General features: G+C 38.1%; 1 protein-coding gene across 1 annotated transcript in view; it reads right to left on the reverse strand.

Annotated features, from left to right (window-relative positions):
- KLHL4 (kelch like family member 4) overlaps positions 1-26,399 on the reverse strand; it is a 39,603-nt gene that overhangs the window by 7,917 nt on the left and 5,287 nt on the right. The window contains exons 2-7 of the mRNA XM_063423357.1: positions 11,301-11,471; positions 9,889-10,025; positions 8,588-8,784; positions 5,537-5,749; positions 4,313-4,499; positions 1,103-1,327 (exon numbers count right to left, since the gene is read on the reverse strand). Coding sequence (XP_063279427.1) covers positions 1,103-1,327; positions 4,313-4,499; positions 5,537-5,749; positions 8,588-8,784; positions 9,889-10,025; positions 11,301-11,471 — 1,130 coding nt within the window. The remainder of the gene's footprint in view (positions 1-1,102; positions 1,328-4,312; positions 4,500-5,536; positions 5,750-8,587; positions 8,785-9,888; positions 10,026-11,300; positions 11,472-26,399) is intronic.

Here is a 26,399-nt window from a genome sequence, read left to right on the forward strand (position 1 = left end):
TGCCCTGAACTGAATTACGGAGGTGATTGATACCTCTGGGCTGAATTCATCATTTATTAAAAAAAAAAAAAAAAAAAAAGGTTGTTATTGTCTTGTAAATGTATCCCATGACCATTAAATCATGTGAGGATTTGTTTATTTTCACTACAGCTTTAATTTTGGAATTTCCTACAAGCAAAATTAACTATGGAAGGCCAGTGGTAATTACGTGAATATTAACCAAATCATAAAATCATGGCAATAGGCAAACCTCCCTTTGAAAAATGTGTTCTACAATTATTGCTGCATGTCACTAAATGTTAAAAAATTTCCTCAGCAGTGCCTCAGTCAATCAAACCTATCTTGGGTTGCAAATGCAAGATGTATTCTATTCCCACCTGTTGAAACCACTTCAAGAGGTGTTCAAGAGGTGCTTTTCTTCCTCTCATAACTCTGGGGAGAGGGGACAGGTGTCTTCTGTTAATAGGCCAGCTGTTAAAACCAGGCGGAGTGGTGTCCTTTATCTCTTCCAATCCTCCCTCCGGGGGATATCTTCTGCTAATGGGCCATTAAGGCTCACTACATGACTGATACAATTACATCATCCATTGTGAGATGCTCCACCCAGGTGGAGGAGCCAACCATTCCTACCTGGATAAAACCTGAAATGCAGAACACCAGGACAGCCTGTTTCTACTGGATTCCCAGAGGAAGACTGGATCCATCTCACCACCACTGGACCTTCAGAGGAAAACTACATCCTTCTACAGGATCATCGCTGATCCAACAGAACCACATCTGTCACTGCAGGAGGACTTAACTGGACTGCTACCAACACCCTGACTAACAGGGTGTCAGGTGTATTCTGACTCTGTCAGTGTTTCTTTTCTTTTTTTGTTCATTTGCCTTTTTTGTACTACTACATTTTTCATGTTGCTAGTAAAGAACTGTTGTTCCTATTCCCATATCTTTGCCTGAAAGCCTCTTAATTTCAAAATTATAATAACTCAGAGGGAGGGAGTTTACATTCTCAATTACAAGGGAAGCTCCAGCTTTGGCAGACACCTGTCTTTCCAAACCAAGACAAAACCCCATCTGTGTGCAGAGGCAGAGGCCCTCTTACCCAGGCCATGCCTGTGTGTTGACATCGGGGGCATCACAGTCCAAGCCTTGGTGACAGGGTTGAAGCACTCAACGATGTTGGAGGTTTTGAGCCCGTCCCTGCCCCCAACGATGTAGAGCTTGTTGTCAATCACTGCAACCCCAAACTGCAGCCGCCGGCCGTTCATGGTCCCAATTTGGATCCAGCTGTTGGTCCTGAGGTCGTATTTCTCAATGGTGGTGGTGCCTGTGAAAAACAGATACAGCCATGGAGGGAGCAGTGCCCAGCAGTCAGCAGCCAGCTCAAAATACGATTCAATTATAAATGAAGTTTTGTGTGTGAGATTTTGCTGTGAGCGTCAGTTCTCATGTGAACCTAGTGAGAAAGTTGCATTAATTGCATACGTGATTGGCAAGTCTATGAGAAAATACTGGTGGCAAGAAATGGAGAAATAAATTGTGGCAATTTTTGTAGCACTGCAAATTTTGGAGGTAAGATAAATCTGTTACTTAAATACCGTGAGAGTAGGGCATTTGTGGGGTTTGTTTTGGGGTTTCCTTACACTCCTTATGAATACAGTGCCTCACAGCAATCCATTCTTTAACCATGTCACTAGTATCACTTTTATCGCTGGTGACTAAAGCATAAGTGATATTGAAAGCAGATTCCATGTACCTGTCTGAGGAACTGGAGAAGCACCTTCAGGAATCCTATGGATATTTTCCCTTTTAGGATGGAGTCAGACAGGAGACAGGGCTGTGTGTGAGCGCACATCTGGTTCCCACAGGTATCTTCCCTGAGGCTCACCTGTGCAGCAGCCGTGCGTGAGCTGCTTGGCTGCCGCAACACATCAGCCACATTTCCCATTTTTTCCAGGTCACTGGACCTCCAGTAACGTTTCCGCTGAAACTCTTCAGAAGGCACGAGCTCTGTGCCATTCAGCACTGACACTTCTCCATGCACTGGCTCCCAACATCACTCAGGAACCATAATTGCTCCTCTGAGAGCTGCTAAGCACAGCAAGGGCATGGCTCACTGAGATCCAAGGCAGAATTGCCAGTGCACCATGGAGCTCAAATTCAGATTAGTCAAAGGCAGCCAGATGAGAAAAACAGAGCTGATTTCTTGTTTCTTTACTGGAATTTGAGACCAGACAAGTGGTGTTTTGAAGATAACAGCATGCAGTTTGTGGCTAAGAAATTATTTTTACAACACGAAAACAACCATGCAATAAAGCAGAAAAGAAAGGATATGGTTTAGAGATCTGTTAGGGATCACCTGATGTACTCCAGAAATCCAGTGAAATAAAAGTTTATCTCGTGCCATCTTTATCTATATGTTTTTCCACATGCATGGGTTGGGAAAGAAGCTACCAGCTCCATCTGCAATAAAAGACAGAAACTGCTTTCTCCCCTTTATTCAGAGCAGCTGGGTTTCTTTGCCTGTTCTTTCCATCTTGTTACTCTGTTTGCTGTTCTTTGCTTTGATTCTTTCTCATTTATTCTATGCTAATACGTGAGTGCCCCAAAGTTCTCCACTTCAAAGGAAATCTCTCACACTAACTAAAACACAGGGAAAATGCAGTCAGGTTTAAGTGTGTTCAGACATACCCTGTGGGCTGTAATTTTTAGAGAGGCTGGAAGATTTGAAAGCCACAAAACTTAACATGGTTTAGGTACATTCCCATTTTCAAAATTCCAGCCCAAAAGTACTTCTTTGATCTTCTTTTGATCCCTGGAATTTGAGATTTGTCTTCGTATTCCACGTGAGATAAGCACAAAGGCAAACCTTGCATTGCCTGAGACACCAAGCCTGGTGTCTGCCTTTATCTCAGGCAGTGTGCTACTGCCAGAGGTGGGAGTTACTCCCTTCTCAGAGCTGCTCCTCTAGTGCATCCTGATCTCTTTCTGCTGTTTCTTTATCTCCCAATCCAGCCCAGGCTCCAAAACTGAGTCAGAGCTGTGGAGGACAGCAGAAAGAGCAGAAGTGCTGTTCTTCTTACCCATCAAAAGGGAAAAGTTCAAACAATTGGCTTCACTCCAAGGTAAGAAGTAAGAGAGGCACCAACAGGAAGTGCAGATGTTGTCTGAAATAGCCCTTTCTTTGCATAACATTTACTGGGAAAAATGATTGGAAAATTATGTTCTTATTTGGGGGGAAGGTAGTTTGAAGATTACCTGGTTGTCTGATATAATTCATGAATTCTCAGTATTGTTAATGAATCATTAATTGCAACAGATTAACTCCAATTTGCTAAATTGTCCTAGGAATGAGTGTTTTCATGTTGTGCTGGCTATGAATGTGTGTTCTGCACTTGATTTGATTGCACAGAGATAGGGAGGTAGCTCTGCAAGGTCTCTCATATGGGTAAAAAATCAGTCGTCAGCAGCTTTTTTGTAAACCATGAAATGGATTATCTTCTTTGTGATTCTATTAAAAGTGAACTCACACAGCTAAAAGTAATTCTGTGCAGCAAATCGCTAGACTTTAAACTAATTAGAGTTCTCTGGCTCCAAGCTGTGGGTTTGAAGTTGAGGTTCCTGGGGAAAATGATTTAATATTCTGCCTCCTAAATAGAATAGTGCAATGTTTAAAGCTGTAACCTGATTGCAGTTGTGAAAATCAAATAATAGAAACTGGAATATGTTTATAATAATTAACTTTCGACTGCAAACCTAAAAAAACCAAAAAACCTGTGTATGAAGTCCTCAAAAAAAGCTGTATTCATGAAAAATACAAATCTTTCCCCCCAAAATGTTATAATAAGAGTTTATAAGCATTACGTAAGAGTTCTCTGTAGTTCAGAGAAATTTTTTTGGTTTTATTTTTCTGCTTCTTTGAAATCTTAACTTTCTTACTTTGTCAGAATATAGACCACAAGGTTTACTATTCTGACAAATTTTGAAACATTTTAAATATTTACTTTTTCTTCTGATTTGTAAATTCAACTATTTTTCGTAAAAATTCATACTAAATTTTATTTTTAAAATCACCATACGAATCAAACTTCTTTAGTCTGCACCTAAATATTGGTGTGTTGTTTACAAATATGATTGTAGCAAGAAAGGACTTCTGAGTCATAGGATTCTGTTCTGAGATTTGCTTTTTTTAAAATTTTTTTACTCCCTAAATTGATATTTTCCCATGGGAAATACTTAAAGAAATGTCATATATTCCCTGGGTGTCTGGAATACAATTAATTAATTCAATCAGATGAACTTGTGGGCTTACCTTTAGTGGCATCCATGCCTCCCACAGCATAAAGGGCACCCACCGTGGATTTTCTGGGCTTGGTTCGAGGGCTCTGCATCATGGAGCGTCTCTCTGGCAGCAGGTGGTACTTCATGGCCTCCATGAGAAGTTTCTGACACTCAAGGTCATCTGCAAACATTGGGCTGTTTTCTAGATCAGCCAGTAGCTAAGAAATGGGAAAAAAATCATCTTGAAATATAGCTAAATCATTAAAATTTCATGTACTTAAATAATTAAAGTATTTGTACACTCGTTCAAAGCTCACCACTCACTTGTTCTTTGCTGGGAACTCTCCTTTAATGGAAGTAAAACTATATAAAGGTTGAGGGGAAAAGTCTGTGAGTGTGATGGCTTTGATTAATATTTTCCTACCTCTTTCTTTTAACTTGTAAAAAGGGTTCAAGTCAATAATTTGTAGTACTGTGCCCTCTATACAAAACTCCTTATGTGGGTAAATAAATCTATCACAGAGTACTGGACACATCTGTGAATATTAGAAGAAATTAAAGGTATTTTAAATTAAGAGCGCATAGTCCTTTTATACATTATTCAAGGTAGAATATTTGCAGCATCAGTCACGTAGATTCATAAAGTGTCCTGACTGACAATCTTGATATTCTATATCCATTTCTGGGGAGATATAAAGATTCCTCTATGACACCAACACACCAGCATCACTTTTCTATGAAACAGGATGTCCAGTTCTGGAACTTGATGGATGAATTGTCTCTTTCAGAATTAAGGGACAAGTAATGTCAGTGCTCAGAATTCTCAGCAATAATTTAGGCCCTTTTATATTTGTCTAATTTTTAGGGCACTAAAGAAAGCTTGTGGCTTATCTGTCCTGTAGTTTGGTAAATCCAAAGAAATATCTTTGCACGGTGTCTAAATTGCTGTGCTATTAGAGGAGAACTATTACAACCCAACAAAGGAACACTTGGTTTTTGGAACAGACTGACATATTTTAGGAGGTAATTCTGAGCCTAGTAATTTCACTGGCACTGGGGAATTTCTTTTCATCTGTGTTTAAAAACAATGAAGATATATACGATATCATTATAAAAATGTAAAAAGGGTGAAAAAATAACAATAACCTCCAGCCCAAACCAGAAGCTTTCCACAAAACTCTCCTCTCTGCCTACAGGATGCTCAAGACAAGCATTTCAGCTGGAAGAGTTCCCTGTTGGCCCTTCATATTCATACCTGGGGTGGCAGCAGTGGCAGTCTGATGTAGGAGAGGAGCATCCCCAGGTCCCGCTGTCGGTTTTGCAGGTCGTGCCTCACCCACATCATCAGGGCCTGGAAAATTGCCTCCTCATCAGGCACATTGATGTCGTCACTAGACAAAAGCTTGGCAATTTCATTAGCTGGGAGCAAAAGAAATTCCTGGTTTTTTATTACCTCTATGAAGTGTTCCTAAAAATAAAAGAAGATTTCAATGCACTGATGATTTTCATGCATATGTAGAAATAGCTTTTTCTTAAGTAATGTAGGTTTTGTGAATATTAAATTCCTGGTCAGTTACACAATGGAGGGAAATGCTGTGGATATTCTAAAATCACTGAATGTCCTTCCACCATTTAAGGGAGATTTTGGTTGCTTTTTGCTGTCCTACTCTTACAGAACTGAGGAATGATAGTCATCTTCACTCCACCATGCTGCAGATGACTTTGTCAGGCTTCTTGTCAGCCTGATCTGGCTTAGGGTTTTGCCACTGGCATTTTGTTCATCAGCATGATCTTAGTGCTGTGGCTTGATAGAAATAACATTTGAAGATATAATGTGCATTTTAGAAACACCAAGTGGGCATTCCGATAAAATGTGTCCCTTCTCTTGCAGATTCAAAGGTTTTGAGCCAATTACACCAAAACCTTCCAATCCTTTTGCAACAAGCTGTGCCATCTGTTGGCTATATGAGTCTGCTCTTAGGGCAAGAAAATAAAGCAGAGGAAATTCAGCTCAGTTTAGCTGTTTTCTAACAGCACTTTTTGGGCAAAGTTGGACAAATCTTAGTGAGGGGTTCTCAGCCTTCTAGCTACTGCTGTGATAAAGCTCCCCAGCTCCAGAAGTGACCATATGTATTGAAAGCCTAGAGTTTTTAAAAGAATTGTTTTTCATTTAAAAAATATTGCACAATTGAGTTACAGCAAAATCAGAGTTGATACTGATATATATGATATCTCTATATATATATATATAATCTCTTTCCCTATCAAATTCCAAAGGAAAAAAGAAATTTGGTGAAGAGAGAAGGGGTTATTCAAAGAGATGCATGAAGGAATTCATAACTGCATTTGAAATAGAACTTTGTACCTAGAATTAATATGTCTTTTTTAGGAATTAGGTTGAAATAGGGCAGATGAAAAAATTTTAGGAACTGATATTTTATTGTTTGTTTTCAGCAGTTTCTTCACTTTCTGTAACTCTTTTCAAATGTAGCCAGGATGCAAATACAGAAGTATCAGTGATTAAGGGAGATGTCAACTTTGGTCTGTTATGCATATCCTGCTTTAATACTTGTGACATTCAGAGAATAGGGACAGGAAGGCCAGTCCACTTCTAGCGACAAATATAGCACAAGTTGTTTATCAGAGCAAGCTCTATCTGCATTAAAAGATACCAGGCAGGAAATCGTTAATACTCTCCCTCAGTGGCCAAAATATTGAAGGGGAAGGTCCCCATTGTGTCTCGTTTTATTGAATGGGTCTGGTGTTTACAGCACATCTGAAAGTGTAATGGACTCTATATTTACAGGACAACATTCTGGGTTTTCCCCTAAGTTACACATTTTCACCAGCATGAAACAAACCTGAATGTTTTACACTTATCTCTTTTCACAATTTTTATGTGTTTATGCATTGTTATTATCTCCTGTTCTCCAAATGCTTTTTGTAATATCACTGCAAGGGTTTGAAACAGAATTTTTTTTCCTCCTTTCTTTCTAAGCTGTCAGTAGCAAACATGGTGGGTGGGTTTATGCTCCACGTCCTGTTTCACGGCAGAATTTTCAGTCTGTTCCGTGCAAGAACAGGAGATGGTTCTAGACGTGGTAGAAGTTGTTTTCAAGGAAAAGAGTATAAAACTTATGCCTAGTGCTGCTGAGTCCCATAGAGTCATCATGATCCTTCATTTTAAGAAGTTCTTAATAACTCAGTTCTCAAATCTGTGACAAGGGGTTACAAAAAATAATAATAAAGGTTTAACTCCTCAGAAAGACTGGAGGATTCAAATGGTTAAAAAAACTATAAACAAAAAATATTGTCATAATCTCTTTGTTGTTTATTGTCTCAACATCTCTTAAGGTCATAAAATCATAAATCCAGTCATAAGATTTTATTTCAGTTTTGCAGAAATCTGAACCATAAAATTAAATGCCTGAAGCTGCCCCCCACGTTCTCACACTGGTGGGAGGAAAGAGGCAACAGTAGAGGGGGATTTTTGGATGAATATAAAAAGGTTTGGAGTAGCAAGGACAACACTATTTATACAGGCTGAGCAAACCTCTATCTTAAATGCCCCGTTTCAGATTCTGAAATGTAAAGGGGATGTACTTGGTGCTAAAGGAAACACTGATTGTTGTGATAGGAAGGAGCACATGCTATTCTCACCTCTTTCAGCGGGTGGACATGCACAGTCCCTTACTGGAGGGTCCTCAGCATTATGAAGCCTCTAAACTGGTTCTGACAGCCTCCTCTAATATTTCAAGCATAAAGCTGCCATGGGTCTCCTAACAAGGAGTTCTTTTTATATCTATTTAGCTGTAGCAGTTGCCGCTCTTTTTGTGTTTTAAACTGTGATAGCACATCTCGTTGCCCTGAATATTTATCCCTCAATTTGGTTTCATAGCAAGTTATCTCGCTTCTCTGTTTCCAATGCTCTGAATATTCATTTCTTGCTTTGAGCCACAGGAGGATTATGTTCCAGTCAGGGACATGATTCTTTTTAGCATTCCAAATCTTTCCAATACATTCTTTATTTTGACTCTTTTTATGCGTGTCTCACCTTAAAATCAGCTTTAGAATTTTCTCTGTGTGGAATCAAAGGCATAACGTTGGCCCATTACTGTTTGTCTCTAGACACGAGCCGTGTTAAGGCCTTGGTACATTTTTTTGGCAGGAATAGCTACCACTCACACTGCAAATTCAAGTTCACTGAGGATGCCTTTTTACAGGGCAAGACTCTGAAGTGGGGAACAGCAGAAGTGAACATTTCAGATGTAACTGTGACTGCAGAGCTGTCAGCTGTTCACCTTACCATGGTGTATTTGTGGGCCACCTTCAGGAGCTCCGTGCAGCCCTGGGCATCCCCGAACGAGCGGATCCCCAGGCAGTTGGAAGGGTGGAGCTGCTTCATGAGGAAGTTGCAGCACACCTCAATGACCTGGGAGAGCTGCAGAAGGCATGCAGCAGCCAGCAAACTCTCTATAGTGTCTTCCTTTAACTCAAGGATACCTGAGCAGTTTTCATTTAGGAGGAAAAAAAAAAGAATAACGAAAGTTTTAGGTAATTTTCCTTATATTTTCATTATTTAAAAGTTTGTCACTCTTTGGCTTTTCTCTGAGATTGTCCTGTGATTCACAAATTCCTTTTCCTTTCTTGATGAAGGATGCTTTAAACAGATGTTTTAACTTACAGGATTTGATGGATTTTAAATACAATGATTGGGACTTTTTTGTTGGAACTTTAACAGCTTTAGATTCAATCTGAATGGCAAACAAACAAACAAACAAAAACAAAAAAAAAAATAGAAAATTGTGATTAGGGAAAAAACCTTTCTCAAAATGGGGCTCTGAATAAACTGGTCTTGTGGAAGGTGTTGAGGTTGAAGATGGGTCTCTCAAACTCCCTTCCAACCCAGAGTGTGAAAATCCATATATTAGTTGTTATAAATATATATTATATTATTGGCTTTTCACAAATACTAAGATAAAAGCAATATGTATAATGTTGGAATAATTTTGCCATATAAATATAATTTTTATTTTTGCTATTAACAAAACTTAAAAATAGTAGTGGGGTAGCTAATAGTTATGCTTGTAATTGAACAGTCTGCTTAGTTAAGATAACATCCAGTGAACATATGATGAGGACCCTGTTGCTATGTTAACTATCAGCACCTGCTGTCTGTAGAATATGGACCAAGGCCCAAACTAGAAGTGATAATGTAAGAGGACTGAAACCACAGCCAAGAAACACACAAGCTCTTAAAAGCTGTCCCAAGGAGGGGGCTGTGCAAAACAGTGCCTAGAATATGTAAACTAGTTTGTGGAGAAGTATGAATAGGCATAAGGGTCAATGAATATGCAACAGGCTGATGTAATGGAAAAGGTATTTAAGAGCTATCTCCAAAGAGGGTAGGTGTGCTCTTGGCTGAATGCCTAGCACCGGGCTGTTTAACCCTTTCCTTCATCTCTATCTCCTATTATCTTTTTATTAAACTCTAAATTTTATCTGGAAATTAAACCTCATTTTTCACATTAATGAACAGAAATATATAGGATGTTTCTGTAAGAGGAACTTTAGTGTGAGAAGCTAGCAGCGCTGGGGCAGGGTTACCTGTGTAGGCGTAGCGCACCAGGGCCTTCAGCGCCTCGGGATCCACTCCCTCCATCTTGATCTCCTCCTGCTTTGCCTCCCGCACGTCGTTGGTGAACATCGCAGCAAAGTAATCAGAAACCACGCTGAGAACCAGCCTGGAGGGGAGGCAGTGTGAGCAGGACAGCCAATTACCTCACACGTGGCATTCACAGAATCACAGAAACACAGAATCGTTAGGTTGGAAGAGACCTCCAGGATCATCAAGTACAACCTCAGCTAAACCATGGCACCAAGTGTCACATCTAGTCTTTTCTAAAACACATCCAGGAATGGTGAACCCACCACCTCCCCAGGTAAACAATTCTGATACTTAATTACCTTTTCTGTAAAAAACTTCTCCTAATACCCAGCCTATATTTCCCTTGGCACAACTTAAGACCGCGTCCTCTCGTTCTGCTAGCTGCCACCCAAAGAAAGAGACCAACTCCCACCTGACTTTCAGGAGTTGTAGAGAGTGGTAAGGTCACCTCTAAGTCTTCTTATAGTATCCTCACACCCAAGCAATGGTTCCATGTTAGGAAAGGGGTTTCTGTTTCACCCCTGACTCTTAAGGAAGAAGCACCAGAACTTTCTGTTCTTTGCTCATCATAATTGGCCCAGTGCCAGCACATGGGTATCGACTGGATCTTTGACATGTACCTCAAAATTTGTAGCTGTTTCCATTGGGCAGCAAGCTAAAAACCCCTCCTAAATCAGTACATAAGAAAGCACACAGAGATGCTTAGGGCTTTTTCTGTGTGTCTTGGCAGGTGCAAAAGGGCTTCCTTGCACTATGCACGGCTTTTGCTTTTGTTTTGTATTGTTTGCTATTTTCTACCTTAATTAAAATCTTTCTGCTTTTTCAAAACACATCTGGTCATACTGTCTTGCAACTATTTTTAAGCCATTTCTGGGAGGTTGCAGGTCAGCCCTCAGAGCTTGATACACCTTCATGGGGCTTAGAACACATTGGCCACCATGCAGCCTGTATCACTCATCATCTCAATACCAGGCAGAAAATCCACCATTATTATGTTATAAATTGTGGGTACAACAGAAATGATTAACGTAGGATTCAAATCTTGCAGCAGTGAGCAGTGAAGTTAAAAGAGTAATTAGTAATATAATTTTCTCCCAGAGTGCTTATCTGGGCTTCACTGATCTTGCTATAGTTTGACAGCCGCAAGACAAGAGGGTGGACAGTGCCAGTGGTTTGTATTTGAATTTCATTGTGCTTAAAATAATAGATATGAAAGGTTGATCACGTGATTTTATTTCACATTAGCTGGAGTCCTAATTACAGTAACTCTTCATTCATAACTACCTAGGGTATTCATAAATTGGGCCATCTTTTTGGCAATTCCAGGCATAAAGGATCCTGGGAACTGTACCTGTGGGCTGGAATCTTTTGGTCACCAGCGATCAGGAGCACATCACAGAGCTGCTTCTGCTGCAGGTAATTCTCCATTTTGCGGAAGGTTTGCTCCGCGTGGTTCGTGGACTGGAAATACTCGTCAGAGCCATTGGTGCTCATCCCAAGGGAGCTGCTGGTGGTGGACAGCCTGCCAGGGACAGAGACAGTGATGAACAGAGCTTTAGAAATGCATTATAAATGCTGATTATGTTGATTTTTGTTTAAAAGGCGGCACAGAAATTTTTAAAATTATAGAAGTCCCTCAGTCCTGGTCTTACCATGCCTTCTTCCAGCTTTTTCTCTTTGGTATCACAAAGATTTCATTCATAAACTTTCACATAAACTGTACTTGACTGCCGCTCTGTGTAGTAGGTGGTGCTACTGATTTGTCTGCTTCCATCAGTTTAGAGTGGATGGACTATTTGCACAGCACTGACGTGATAAACCCTGCCTCCTGAACACTCACAAACAGAATCCTTAAAAAAACCCCTATATTCCTGTGATACTGATAGCTAAAATACCTCTTGATATAATATGATGGATATTGCATCTTTAGATTTTATTTCTGATCTCTTCTTACTTTGTCCATTAAGTTGCTTGGCTCAGTAGCAATAAATCTAAAGACAATTTAATAAGCACCATGTATTTCTAGAGAAATTTCCAAATTAAGAGCTCATGGAACCTGCACATTACATGGCCTTTAGAATCTGAATGCAAATAATGGAGACATTAATTTCTCTGCCTTTCACGGAAATGTACAGTATAAATATATTCCTCCCACTCCAGAATTCTGTTAGCTTTCCCACTTATAAAAAACCCATATTGTTTTTTCAAAACATCATTCCTTACAGCTTTTAAATATGGATTTTGATGAAGATTGAAACACCGTTCTGACACTTCCTTAGAAAAATCTTTATTTTTCTATTCATCTGTTTTTAGTAAATAATAATGCATTTGTTGATATAAATGTATATCACGCAGCTTGAAAATACTTCAGTATTTAACACCACTTTAGATAAAGATTATTTAGAAAACATTTTCTCAGTTTAATATCATATTTTTTTGGAATGTATAGCACCTGTTGTTTTAAATTTCCAAGCCCAACTGGGAAATAATGACAGCTGGTTGACCAAATTTCCTGGGTTATTTTGATATCGTTAATGCAAATTCATAAATTATTAGAGGAAATAAGATCTCTTCATGAAATTAGTGTATTAAATTTAGCAGAATATTGAATTACATCCACAATTTAACATCTAGTTCACAAAACAGAGAAATAAAAAGGGTAAGTTGGGTTGAACTTGTGGTATCAGAAAATGGAGATGTAAGATAATGCCTTTTCAAAGATCATACCTCGTTTATGTAGCTCAAAGAATTCAAGGGAAATAATTAAAAATCAAATTATAATGTAATATTGAATTGAGACACAGCAGTTTTCCATCCTCTCTGCAAAACATTTCTGTCTTTATTCCAATTTCAAATCCATTTTAGCTTAGCTTAGTTTAGTTTTAAAGAAAAAGGGGGAAACCAAGTTCACCTCTGTTTCCTTTGTCATTTAAGACTTACAAAAATGAATTTGTCTCAGTGTGTTTAATGACTCCACTTTCTTATTTGTTTTCTTTCAATGCTTCCTAGACAATGACAAAGCTGCAAAATTGGATTATATGCTCGTTAGTTTTGTATCAGCTACTGGATGCCAAACTCATACTCTGGAATATCTTGGTTTTTACCTCCTAAGCATCCTCAGTTAATGTTTTAAGGAAACGTTTTTCAGAAAATTGTTTTTTGACAAAATCTCTTTTTCAGATTCAATATAGCCACTCTAAGCCTTGTATCTCAGTACACTGCACTTAGCCTTGATGTTTGCAGGAAAAAACTCAAATTATATTCAAGCATCCCTATTGCGAACAGACAGTGAAATAAATAATTCCCCATAGTATGTATTTATTGATGGTTAGAGAATCATCCAAGGGAGTGAAAGTCTAATTATTTCATTTAGTCTTCGGTACTTTTTTCAGAAGTTTAGTGGAGTCACATTTAACTATACAGCATAATACCACTAATATAATTAATTATTTCAAAGGCAAAGGTCTTCAGAGACTGAAAAATACTGGAAGCAAAAGCAAGTTCTCCATTAAAATTAATAACATAATTTCTGGTTTATGTTCAGCAGCTGATTCAAAATGCTAGATATATTATGGAGGGGGAAAATTAAATTCAAAGATAAATATTTATATATTTTCCTTAGTGTAGGACTGTCAGACTCAAATATTGACCTTCAGAGTGTAGTACTGGGGAATGATGAACTAAAGAAGTCAGAGATCAAAATATCCTAAAGGAAAGAGTCAGGAAAAGCCTCCTGGAGTCTGATGTAGAATTCTGGCAGAGGATGCTGAGAGTGTAGCACAGACAAACATTTATTCCTATCAAATGTGCACAAATTTGGACAAACAAAAGCTGAGTATTCAGGAATAAAAGTTTCCGAAAGTGCATTAGTCAGGGAGGAATAATATCAATTATTTGGTCAGAAGAATCAAAAACCCAAATTGTTTCATGTCATGTTTGTGCTGGTGTTCACTGGCATGAGAAGCTGTGCTTAGCATTCATAATAATGGCTTAAAATGTGGGTTAGCCTGGAGAGATAAATCTATATTTAAATTATTCTGAAGTCACTGAGTTGTATGAATTTCATTTTAGGTAGAGAGCCAACTGAAATCATTCCAGAGTTTTCCCAAAAGGATTTGTGAAGGATAGTCAAAAAATGGTCCTATATTTTAAAAGAAATGCAGAATTTTGAAACAGACAATATAAACTGAAAACCTGAAGAACTAATCAAAAAGCATTAAGTGTCTCAATGATACGAAGGACATAAATACCAGTCAGCATGGCTGGTCAGAAAGAATCATGTCAGAACATTGTATTTTATTCTTTTTTTTCAAGGTACCAAAGCTTACTGGGAGAAAAACATGAATTGTCAGAAGTGATCTCGCCTTTTGGATGACTTCTGACACTATTTCACATGACATTTTCAAAATCGAGCTGGGATGGCAGGTTTTACGTGTAATAAATACAAGAGATATGAATAACTTGTTTAGCCACGCTTGATATCTGTCAGGGATTCAGTTCCAAAGGCAGACCAGGTGCTGATAGCATTCCAGGCAAATTCTGCTGCTGATGTTGCTCCATGATTTTATTACAGAAAATCAAGTGGTAGAAAGAGGGTTTGATTGTTATTAATATTTGATTGTTATTATTAATGGTATACCATAACAAGACAAAAGGTTTTTTGAAATTTAAATTCAGAGAGGCCCTTATCCTCATTAAACTTTAGGGAAATTTTTACTTTTCAAAGAGCTGCTTACTCTTCTGTTCAAATAATTACCTGAATGAAACACAGGGGAGGAAATGACAGATAACAAGGAGATTGTATTGGATCCTAGGAAGGTCAAGACTCAAAAATGGTGTGTGGAGGTAAAATTTCATCTTTTCTGTAATCAGAATTGATGTCTTGAGTTTTTTGATTCATTCCAGACCTACAATTCTTTAAATTTCTGAAATATATTAAATTTATTTTCTGTCATAATGAAGAACTCTTCACATTAATCAGCAGAGCACTCTTCATATAATCAGTATATAAAGGATAAATCCAGATGTCCTCATTATTTAATTATAATGCAGTAACATATAAATGCCATTTATCTGCCCTGTCCTTTGTAAAATTCGGTGTTTTATTAAACCTCATTCAGTGTGGCTGTGGCCAAAACCAGGAAGCAAACCTTATAAGAAAGCTTAGAAACATAATATTACATGAAAGCAAGATGATTTATTGGAGTTTTTTAATATTGTTGGTGTTCATGAGGCTGTCATTTACATTTTTATGGTGACCACTTCCCATGTGTTTGTTGAATGTACCTATTTGAGATGCTATGATATTTGTGAAATTCAGTTTAATCAGGTTCAGTTATTGATGTCCTTTAGAGATTTTGATTTGGGGTGTCCTTCCCTGTGCACTGTAAATCCCACCAGACACCAGCAGCAAATTTGGCACCAGCATCCAATGGATCTATCAGAGCCTGGAGTTCAGGGGGGCTCCAGCTCCATGGGGCATTGGATGTGCTGCAGTTGTGCCAAGGCAAAACTGCAACTCCACCAGTTCAGTTTGTTTGTGCAGCAACATTTCCAGTGCAGCTCATCGTTTTTCTTTTCTCTCTTATTTATTTTTTGCATATTTCAGAGAAGTGCAGCTCAGCCCCTTTCCCCGGACAGCTCCATCCTGCTCACCCATGTGAGCTCTGCCCCTCTGGCTGCTGGGCACTGGCATGGGGCTGGCTGCTGAGAAAAATCTCTTTTCCTACAAAAATCACAACATTTGTCACAGCCAAACCTCAGCAGCTGGCTGAGAAATAAAAATATTGCAGTTAGGAAGCCATTTCTCAACACAGATAAAATAATGATAAAGTTGATGTGCTTGTATTAATTGGTGCTGACAAAATTGTAGCACATCAGTAACTGTCCCAGCCTCTGCCTTGGCATTTCTGCTCCAGTCATCTTCTTTATTTTTTATTCTTTATTCTGAAGTTTTTTGGGTATGGGTGAAAACATTTGTACTGAAAGAGTATGGGAAATTGTTGATGACTGCTGACGTCATACCATTAACATGAGGCCGTAATAATGATAGAAAATGATGTAGCAAATGAATACATAAGTATTTAAAATTTATAATTCATTTCAGTAAATAAATGACTTCCCAACTAAGCTGAAAGCTCTGAAAATTCCTTTAGAGCTTGGAGCCCTTGAAACTACCTGTTTTTTGTAATTATTTTTATTGCTAAGGTTAACATAAACCTGCCACTTCTCTCAGTCAGTGTTAGTTAAAATAACTTTTCCCATTTGGGATTACAAGTGTAAACTGCAAGAGCTTCAGCTAAACACTGAAACCACTTTAGCTAGTTTGAGTTTTGTTCTTCCCCCAGACATGACAATGTACAGACAGACGTCATCATGATTCATATCAGGATGAATTTAGGTTATGATATTTTGAATTCTCCTAGGAATAGAAACAGGGATTTATTTGGGTAATTCCACTGGAAAATGGAAGCTGCACCCAAGCTGCAGAGCCCCAGAGCCCTTTGTGCCTTCTTTCAGCTGTGGCCACATCATATTTTGAGGAAGATGAGTCAGTCTAAACTCTCTCGTCAGTAAGCTGTTTCCTTTTAGAAATTATATATTTATTATTTTTTAACAGAGGAATTACAAAATTATTTTCCAGACTCTGCAGATTGATGTCTGAAGTCTCTTGATTGTTGATCTTTTTCTGCTTTTTCTGCTGTTGGAAGATCTCATGTCTACAGAAGGGTTTTATACTCACTGTTTGTTTTATGCCGGTAATTAAGAAATTGAATAATCTCACATACATAGAAAGGAGTTTCTTTTCCTGGTACAGAACTAATCTGAACATAAAACTTTGCTATAAGCATTCTGATGCATGACCTAAAAGCATTTATTTCTGTGACACAGAAATTGGATCTGTAGCAATATTTAATCAGCCTGGAGAGAACACTTCCTGCACAGACTGAGTATTTTATTTAATAGATATATGTCTATATTCAGGGATGAAGTGAGTGTCTCAGTCAAATAATTTCAATTAATGCCAGCTTAAATCACCATTCAAGAACATTATCCTCCAGGAGAATTAACACTGTATTCATTTACATTATGTAATAAAGAATAACTGAGTGAAACCTTTCAGGTAAAAGGATAGGAGTATTTTTTATATTATCATCTTAAAATTATCCTTTGTACTGATAATGAAAGTGGTCACTGCAATGCATGAATTCCAAACTCACCTTTGAAGTACAAGATTGTGTTGAGGGAAATTAAATTGAAGGAGAAACTCAGGGAGGCTGAGTACTTCTTGCTCAACTTCCTGGGAGCAAGTGATAATCTTTCTAAAGAACAAAAAATGATGTGACCAGAAGGCGTGATATAGCATGATTTCGAGCTGTCAGAATGTACAAAATGAAAAATAATGGCTTAATGCTGGAGCTGGGCCTGTGGCATTTTCCTTTAGAGGACGTGGAAAACAAAATACAGGCCAATGGCAAAAAGAACTCGTTTTCACTCCAAGCAAAGCTATTGCCAGATGAAACTAATTAACTTCATGTTTGTTCCTTCATTAAGCACTTTTCAGAAAGACTCCTGATGGGAGAGAGTGAGAGGAAGAAGACCCTGCTTTATGCTATCCCTTTTGACTATTATTGGGAAAAGTGGAGCAGAGAGGAGCAAAGGGAAATACAAGTACAAGAAAAAACAAAATGTGAAGTGGTCGTGCCTCCAGTGAGCAGAGCTTTGAAAAGGCAGAGAGTAACAGTCTCAATAGCAATTATCTCTGCCCCTACCAAACTGAGCCTCGCAGCTCATCAGATATGGATCCTGCTGGGAGATTTTTTTAGGATATCTTGATTTCTTAAACCTCAAACCACTACCATAATACCTTCCTACGTGCTTCTCGCTTCTATTTCGTTTTTCATCAAAGGCAAAGGCAAAAAGCTATTCTTGGGCTTCTCATGACCATTTCATTTTTTACATTTTTTTCGTTTCCTACATTTATCTGGATCCTAACTAACAGTTAGCAAGACTTACCACGTTTTTCCATTCAAGTGAAACACGATCCCCTAGATGAAGGCACCGCTTCAAATTTCATTTTGCTGTATGATCCACCCCCAGTCATGAAAAAATCTCCAGGATTGTTCCAAATAATCTGACCTGATTCAGCTGATCTGCTGGATACCTCATTCAAAGCTAAACACTGCTGCAATGGGGAGAAAAAGTGTAATTTTTTAACCTATTTAGCCAGAGCGCCTTGTCATAATTACAGATTTATTAGAAATGAGAGAGAGAGACAATGTGGATAAAGGTCTGGACAGCCTCACAGGTAGAAATCACAGATGAGAAGTAGACTGAAGTATTCTATTTTGTTTGAAGGTTTTGTAAGCTACATAAATTTATCTGTGATCAATTCTCTCCTTCTCTTAATTGTGCAATTACACCCTGAGAGAGTTTCCCTGTGTTAAAGCCAAATATTTCTAAATGTCCCCAGGCACAGATATGCTGATACCAAAGTACTCTCCAGCCAGTTGTTATCTTCTGAGCTCTTGTGTCAGAAAATATAACTCAAACCTAGGTCTGGAAAGGAATTCAAATAACTTAACCAGCTGTATTCGTTTCTGGATCAAACGAGGGCATTTTCTTGTAAGTCAGTACAACGAAACCAGCGTATTGTGAATGCCCTTCCATATCTACTGGAAGGAATTTTGAATGTTATAAATTCTGTAGACCATGGTGCTTTAGCTCCTGTTCTTACCTTTGGTCACTGACTTGCACTTTTTAACACCCAGAAATATTTTAGCATTTATTATTACGTGCATCATGGCTAATGTCAGAAATGAACACACACTGAACATCTCCTGTGCAGAAAAGAAGGGGGTTGAGGCAGCACCTTATAGGAATTTCTTAGTGAGGAAACCTCTGCTCATGAGCCGACAGCACTTTTGTAAGACAGAGAGAGAATTGTCTTTACAACCTTTACAGACAGAACATTAGGTCTGCTTTAATTTGACAGTATCAAGTGTATTTAACAGTATTTCTGACAACCTGATGTCTCTGTGCCATTAATGACTTGGCATTTATCTGGACAGATAATAGTGATAGCTTGCTTCAACAAGCCAAGGTCTGTGTAAGCCTCTCTCACTGTAATTGAATCAGAGTAAAAACACAAAATCTAAATAAATGTAGCACATTAAATCAAAAGAAAAACAAAGAAAGGCTAAAGTGTGTAACTGATATGACTTCTGGAAAATATTGCTTATACTATTATTATTATGGCAGGTATTTTTCCTGGAGTGCCAGTAGTATTCACTAGGCTGGAGAGATGCAAATTTGCCTTGTAATGTGGTTATACAAAATATCACAAAGCGATTTTATTGCATTTATTCAATAAAATATTGTTCTTCCAGTCCTGACTTTGTTGCTTTATTAGTTGTGTTAAAGTCAGGTTTGAATTCACTTCAACACCAAGTGAAAAAGTGTAAGAAAACTTTAAACAGCTGAGGAGTATTTGGGTTCCATTTGAATGAGGAAGTGAGAGGAACATTTGAGCTCTGCTGCTTTGTGGCATCACATGGGACCTTCCTCCAGAGCAACTTTATTGGCATTTTGTACCACCAAGCCACGCTACCTCTCTTTTTTAGCAGAAATTGGGATCCTTTAAGTGAATGAAACAGATTAAGGCAAAAGAAATTAGTCCTGACTTACAGCCTTGTCATTTCTGTGTTTATCTCACCAGTTCACTGTGTTCTGGTTGAATAACCTGGCTCCTGCAGGGTCACCAGGCTGGAACTTCCCAGAAAGTTGTCTTGCTCTGCTCCTAAATCCCCTGTGACAGGCTGCACAGGAGACTGTACTGCCTGCACAGCTCAGGGATTTTACTAGGTCAGGCATCTCAGACAGAAAGGTCAGAAGTCCATCCTAAGCTACTGCACCAACACACAGAACAGGATGGGGGTAAGGAATGGCACAGGAGGGAATTTCTGCCTTTAGGTGTAGCTTTCCACAAACTGGATGATGAGCTGGAGAGAATTTTTTGGTAGTGACTTTTGTGAGACAGTAAAGAGAGTCATGACCCAGAACCAGCATTGTCATCTTTAAATGATCAATATGTATCTGTTATAAACGTGATAGAGCACCCCATCTTTTGTTCAGAGTATATATTTACTCTACCCTGCTCAAAAGGGTGGCCAGAAATGGTGGCATCAGAGCCAGCCTCTTCTTTGCCTTTTCACTGAGGACACGACAAAGGCAAAGCTCCTGCTCCACAAAGAGGAATGTCTAAAATACAAACCCCAATGGATCAAAACTGAAGGCAGTGTTCGAACAAATATTTTCAGTCTGGAATCAGAGCTTTTGATCTGCTGGTCATGGTAGAGAGGGAAAGCATGACCTCCCGCCACAGACGTGGAATATGACTAAGATAAAAATACTGAGATACTTTTGCCTGCATGTGTGCGTATGTGCATCTCTATATCTTCACATTCTGCAGCGTTCTGAAATGGTCTGACATGGAGACAGAGCTTTCCTGAGCATCTGTGCTAAATGAACTCTGTAAAAGAGGTTTCCCTAGCAACTCAAACCATATGTAATAGCTTAAAATAGCTTTTCTCCAACTCCTAGGATTTCTTAGTGGTTCACTCACAATTTCCATTTAAATCAAGGTATATTTGCCCAGTTGAAAAAGGTTCTTCATTTTCTCAACATCTATTAAAATGAACAGGGTTTGAAAATGCTCATTTCTTGCCAGAATGCCTCTCTTCCTCTTGACTTGTAACTTATCAGGTAAACAGAAGCATGGCAAAGGGTGACAGTGGCCATCCACATTCTTAAATGTATTGCCATTGTTTGCTGTTCAAAACATTTTCTTGGCAGTATATTGGTCTCTCTGCAATAGAATGTTCTAGCCGACTTTGATTTCTGTGATGTACACAGAGTACAATGAGAAAATAAACTTTGCAACTATGAAATATAATTAATCAATCATCACGTACATGAATTTCACTTTGCATTGCAAAGTTGTTTGCAGGCAAATCTGGGTGTTTGAAAACCCTGCTCGGTTCCTGTTGTGTCCCCTTGAAAATGCTCTTTTACATGAGTGACTGTGACACCAAGAGACTGGGTGGTTGCTCTGAGGTAATAAAAGAAACAGGCAACAAACCTTAAACATAATCCATATACTAATTTTTCAGATCCTAGTCATGAAGCTGAAAATTTAGGCTGAGAGCACTTGAATTTGATTAAATCAAATGTTGAAATCCAAGTAAGAAATCTGGATTCTTGTCCCAAGGTTTTCTAAATATGCACAACAAAACTGAACGAAGGACCAGGTATCAGCCATTGCTTTCTTTTCCACTAAAAATGTTTGTCTGGCCTAAATGGGTTTTAGTGGAGAATGTGATGAGGAAAGCTTTTTATCCTGTAAAACAGCATGAGAATACAGTGCCCATTTCCTGACAAAACACTTTGAAACTGTATTAATTTAGATGTTCTAGCATATATTTAAACCTGACATGAAGGCATATTCCTTTAAATACTTTTAGTTATCCTCTTGCTCCCTGTAAGCAACAGACATGTTTTAGTGAAATATCCTGACTTGTCACATAGGATGGAAACAATTACTAAAATGAAATGAAATGAAAATGTCTTAAGCTAAGAATTATTGGATGGGCAGAATTTTTGAAAGAGCCAGGCTCTCTGGCCTTGTTCTAGCTCTTTCAATTTGATTTGAACTGAGTTTTGACTGTTAAGCACTTGTTCGAAACAGGAGGGAAGGAGGTGGTCTGGGAGCAGATTTGCTGTCACAGCAGTGTGGGAATTTCCAGTGTTGGTGTTCCTGCTGATGGAGTCACTGAGGGGGAATCTGATGTCACAGAGGAAAAAATTTGGTTACAACTTTGTTTTAGAGATTATTTTCTTGACATTTATATCCTGTACTTATCTTCAGCTCTTTCTGTGTATCCCAACAGTATTTCAGCTTCATTTTTTAATTCTTTTACCCTGCACTCCAACAGGTAACAAGTAAGCCACAGTCTCATTTAATTGCCTGATATAATCATTCTCTAAATACATTAGAGAATTATTTTATTCTAGCAGAATGAAAGGAGCTAAACCAAACTGGTCTAGTTCAGTTGGGCAAATTTAGCTGTTTGACTGTAACACCCAAATCCCTTTTTTTTTTTTTTTTTTTTTTTTTTTTTTTTTTTTTTTTTTAAATGTGTAGGATTTTAGTAATTTTCCTCAGTACAAAGTCAACAAATCAGCCACAAACCAAGGGTGAAAATAAATAATTTCTTCCTGTTAGGATCCTGTCTGGCTATAACTTTGAAACCATGCAAAACTTTCTCCGCCTTTTCCCAGAATGTTTCACCAATCATCTGATTTCTTGCTGATCTTTCAGTTGCGTAATCTCAGTGTGTCTGTAAAAACTGCTCTGCACTGGGTACATGTGTTTAATCATCTCCTTAACTTTTTCTGGAGACATTAAGAAGTGATTTTAAGAACAGTAATAACTCTTTAAAAAGTCATTTAACAGCTGTCTTTGCTGAGAGTGAGCTCTGTGGACTGAAAATTAGAAGATAATTGAATCATAAAAAAATTGTTTTGAAATGACTGGAATTGTCCTAGATTCTTAAATTACTATTAAACGGCATTTTTTCCCTTGCCTATAGTAAGTCATCTTTGAAAGCTAGGCTTGTTAAATGTAGGCCTGTAAAATATTGTGTGTTTTCTAGTAAGTCAGATTATTTCTCATTTTAGACTTCTTGGTGGGTAGACAGGGTTAGACTTAATGACATCCAGACTCCTTTTCCAGCTTAAATTTTCCTAAGATTCTATTTATCTAGCTATGAAAAAAAATTAATAAATATACAGTAGTTCCTCAGGATGAATATAAAATTAATTTCAAAACACAGTCCTACTCATTCCTTTCATCTTTAATAACTATTTCAATCCACTTCAATACCCCATATTTCTGCTTTTTCAAGATCTTCAGATGATGTCATAATAGAATGTGATAGTAGGAATACCAAGGATGCCTTTGAGACATTTTGATTCTAATTTCTGTACCAAGAGCCCTTGTATGAGATCACAGCATTTGTTTAGTAAGAATTAATTCATTGGTCACTGTTCAGTGCATTTACACTTGGCCTCAAAAGACCTGTTCCTCTTTGTGAATTATCAACTGCTGGAAAAAAACGTGATTTTCCTCTTAGATTTTAATCCTGCATCGGATACTACTTACTATAACTTTATAGATTTTCTACACTTAGCAAACATTAGATACTACATTTTCTTGGTTACCCCCAGCTACCATATTTCAATCAGTTGTAAGTGAATTTCTGTAAAATGCTGTCACTTCTGACTCCTCTAAAATCAGCTACAAACACCTTAAACAATCCTGTTTCAAACTGATATTTTCACCTTTAGCTAAAGATCATTGTTGGGAGAAAATTAGTTTTTGCTTGTCCCTAAGGTAACAAGGAAGCATTTTGGTTATCCATTACAGGGTTGCAGAAAATCATCTTTTTAAAATGTACTGCTGGAACTGATATTAAATTGTTATAAGCACTAAAGAAACAGAAAAATTCTCAACATAGAACAAACATAATTTCTTTTCCTTGTTGCTACTTCTTGCCAAATTATACAGTATAAAATTCATATAATTATTATTTCTAAGCATATAGAAATAAAACTTAAGACAGCAAGAATTTGCCAAGAATAACATCTCAAAATAAACTGAAGTTCCTCATTAACAGGTTTGACTAGCAATTATGGAGAACAGAAAAGAAATAGTTGTCACGTGTACCTTGAACATCAGAGTAATTAGTTTTCAGTGTGTTATATGATATTTTTCAGTGTATATCAGATAGTGCAAAGTCCAGCCTCAAGGACTGTCTGGAGGAACCTCTTTTGGAACAAGTGTGAAACTGGTTTGAAATCATGCTATTAAATTATCAGTGGTTCACTGACAAATAGGAAGGTAAGTCAAACTGGGTTCCTAAGGAACTTAGCACTGAAGTTCCTCTGTAACCCCTCATAATTTTTCCAAATTACTTGAAAAAGTAAAGAGAAATCTTTGATATTAGATATTACAATTGGAGTTCATGCCAACCTGAGAAGAGCTGCAGGGATGATGGGGTGTTGGATCAGATCTGAATATTAAATCACTAAATCAGGATTATAAAATCAGAACTGAATACTAGCTCAGCCAGTTGGAGCCATTGTCTGATAAACACAAGATTGAATTTATTTGTGCAAAGTACTGGTTTTAGGAACAAATAACTGCAAAAATGTACAGATGGTTTGGGAACAGGTCTCTGGTACAGAGGCAGGAGTTTCACATGAATCACAAGGCAGGCACGAGCAACAGCACCACATTGTTGATAAAAGAAAAACAACTACTGAGGACATTCAAACAGATTTGAGTCAGGACAACACAGAAGGAATCCAGCTCTCCACTAGAACTGCCAGACTCCAACAGGAATATATCCAGGTCTGGCCACTGAGCTGCAAGTCCAGACAGACCTGCTGGAGACAGGCAGGACAGCAATGAAATATCAGAGCTATCAGGATAGGAACTCTGAGACAGGACTGCAAGAATTGCATCTCTTTAGACTTACAGCAACTTTCAAACGTAAGCAAAGGGTGTAAAGAAGAAAAGTGCAGCAATAAGAAGAGTAAGGAGAACAATATGCTACTTATACTGATGGGGGAAGACCAAGGCATTAATGAGCTTAAATTGTAATGTAGAGAAGCAAGGAAACATCTAAACCTGGTTGGTCCTGATTGTCACAGAAGGATTGAAATGCCATCAGACTACATGTCCTGCATTCTTTATCACACTTCTAAAATACTTACTTGTAAAACTTAAGAGTTTTTGAAAGGTTTTTCAAAATGCTGGAAGTTCAGTGAAAACAAAGCTGGAGTAGTTCTGCTTTAAAAATAAAGACTGGAATAATGTGAGGTTAGGAAATGTCATTTCTAAACTTTAGCTTGAGCATCAGAGATTGTTCATGGGACTGAATTCTTACCCAGGACAGGGAAACAGTGTCGTGATGTATCCCCCTGAATGCAGCCCTGTGTCACCTTCTCTGCACTGGGCACGTCACAGTCCTCCCTTTTACTGCTGCCTTGGGATCCAATATCAGTCATTCCTTGCTCTGCTTTTTATTTGGATGCCCAGAACTTCACTCGCAGTGCCAAAAGCCCTCTCAATCTGGTTTGACCAGTGGTTTCACAGAATAAATCATATGTTTCATTTTCACCAGGAAAATTATCACCTGTTTTCTTTTTCTGTATTTCACCCTGGATGGGAGCCAAGGCTGTTGTCTCCTACTGCATATAAAAGCAGAACTCAAGGGAAAACCCTCAGATAGGAGACAACCTCCGAAATAGTCATCTACACATTTATATGTTTATATGTATGTCAGAGACAGAAAATAATCTGATAGTTATTTCCATGTGCCTGCCAAAACAAAACAAACAAACAAACAAACAAACAAACAAAAATTAAGTCTTAAGATGAACTATCAAAATAGCTGTACATCAAAAATAGCCACCACAGAAAAGGATTTGGAGGATGCACCTCCCGAGTATCTGTTTCCATGTGCATCAGTAATGACTGTTTGGATTATGATATTAAAAGATTCTATTAAAATTAATTAGAAATATATTTTGCTTCATGTGGGAAAGTAGAAAACATTTGTCCTTAGCAAAACTAAAGTCTATCCCAAACTAGAGCTTGTCAGCAATTTTTCAGTCACATAATTAGAAAAAAAATGCAGAAGAGAAAAATGATGAATGGATGCTACATTTACTATTGAAATCTAAGTGCCTTTGGGCAACTAGGAAATATTTAACTAGCACACATGGTCTGCAATTGCACACTTGTGGAATCAGAAACCTGGCAGGCATGCAGGAATGGATATGGTAATGTGGCATAATGGTAATAAATTCTGGGCACCGTTGTCTCATGGAGAAGTCAATATCTGTGAGTCCAGAATTTATTAAGGGAAGTAATCAAAGTAGTTCAATATCAAAATTCTTCCTTTTAGGAGGCTTCACTGCTTTCTCAGTCTGTGTGGACACACGTATGTTTACGGGGTGCACACAACATTTCTGTTGACTGTCAAAATCTAGCAATCAAATCCTCTCACTGTGTGCTGATGCCTCTGCAACACTGGCAGACCACTTTCTTTAAAAGAAACAGAAATGCTTCCTGGTCCTCCTGGCAGAGGAGCCTGAACCTCACAAGATTCCAGACAGGATAGATCAGAGATGTCCTGAACAGCTCAAGAGCTTAGCTTCCTCAGCCCTGCCTGCTGAACCAGCAGCCTCCCACAGGTTATTTCCCATGGATTCCTACAGAGCTCACTCCAGCTCCCTCTTTAAGTCAAACCTCAAATCTCTTCTTTGGCATGGCCATATTCCACAGGTTTAGCTTGCTGATCACCCCAGTAATACCAGAAAA

The sequence above is a fragment of the Prinia subflava genome, chromosome Z (assembly GCF_021018805.1).
Source record: "Prinia subflava isolate CZ2003 ecotype Zambia chromosome Z, Cam_Psub_1.2, whole genome shotgun sequence".
Lineage (NCBI taxonomy): Eukaryota > Metazoa > Chordata > Aves > Passeriformes > Cisticolidae > Prinia > Prinia subflava.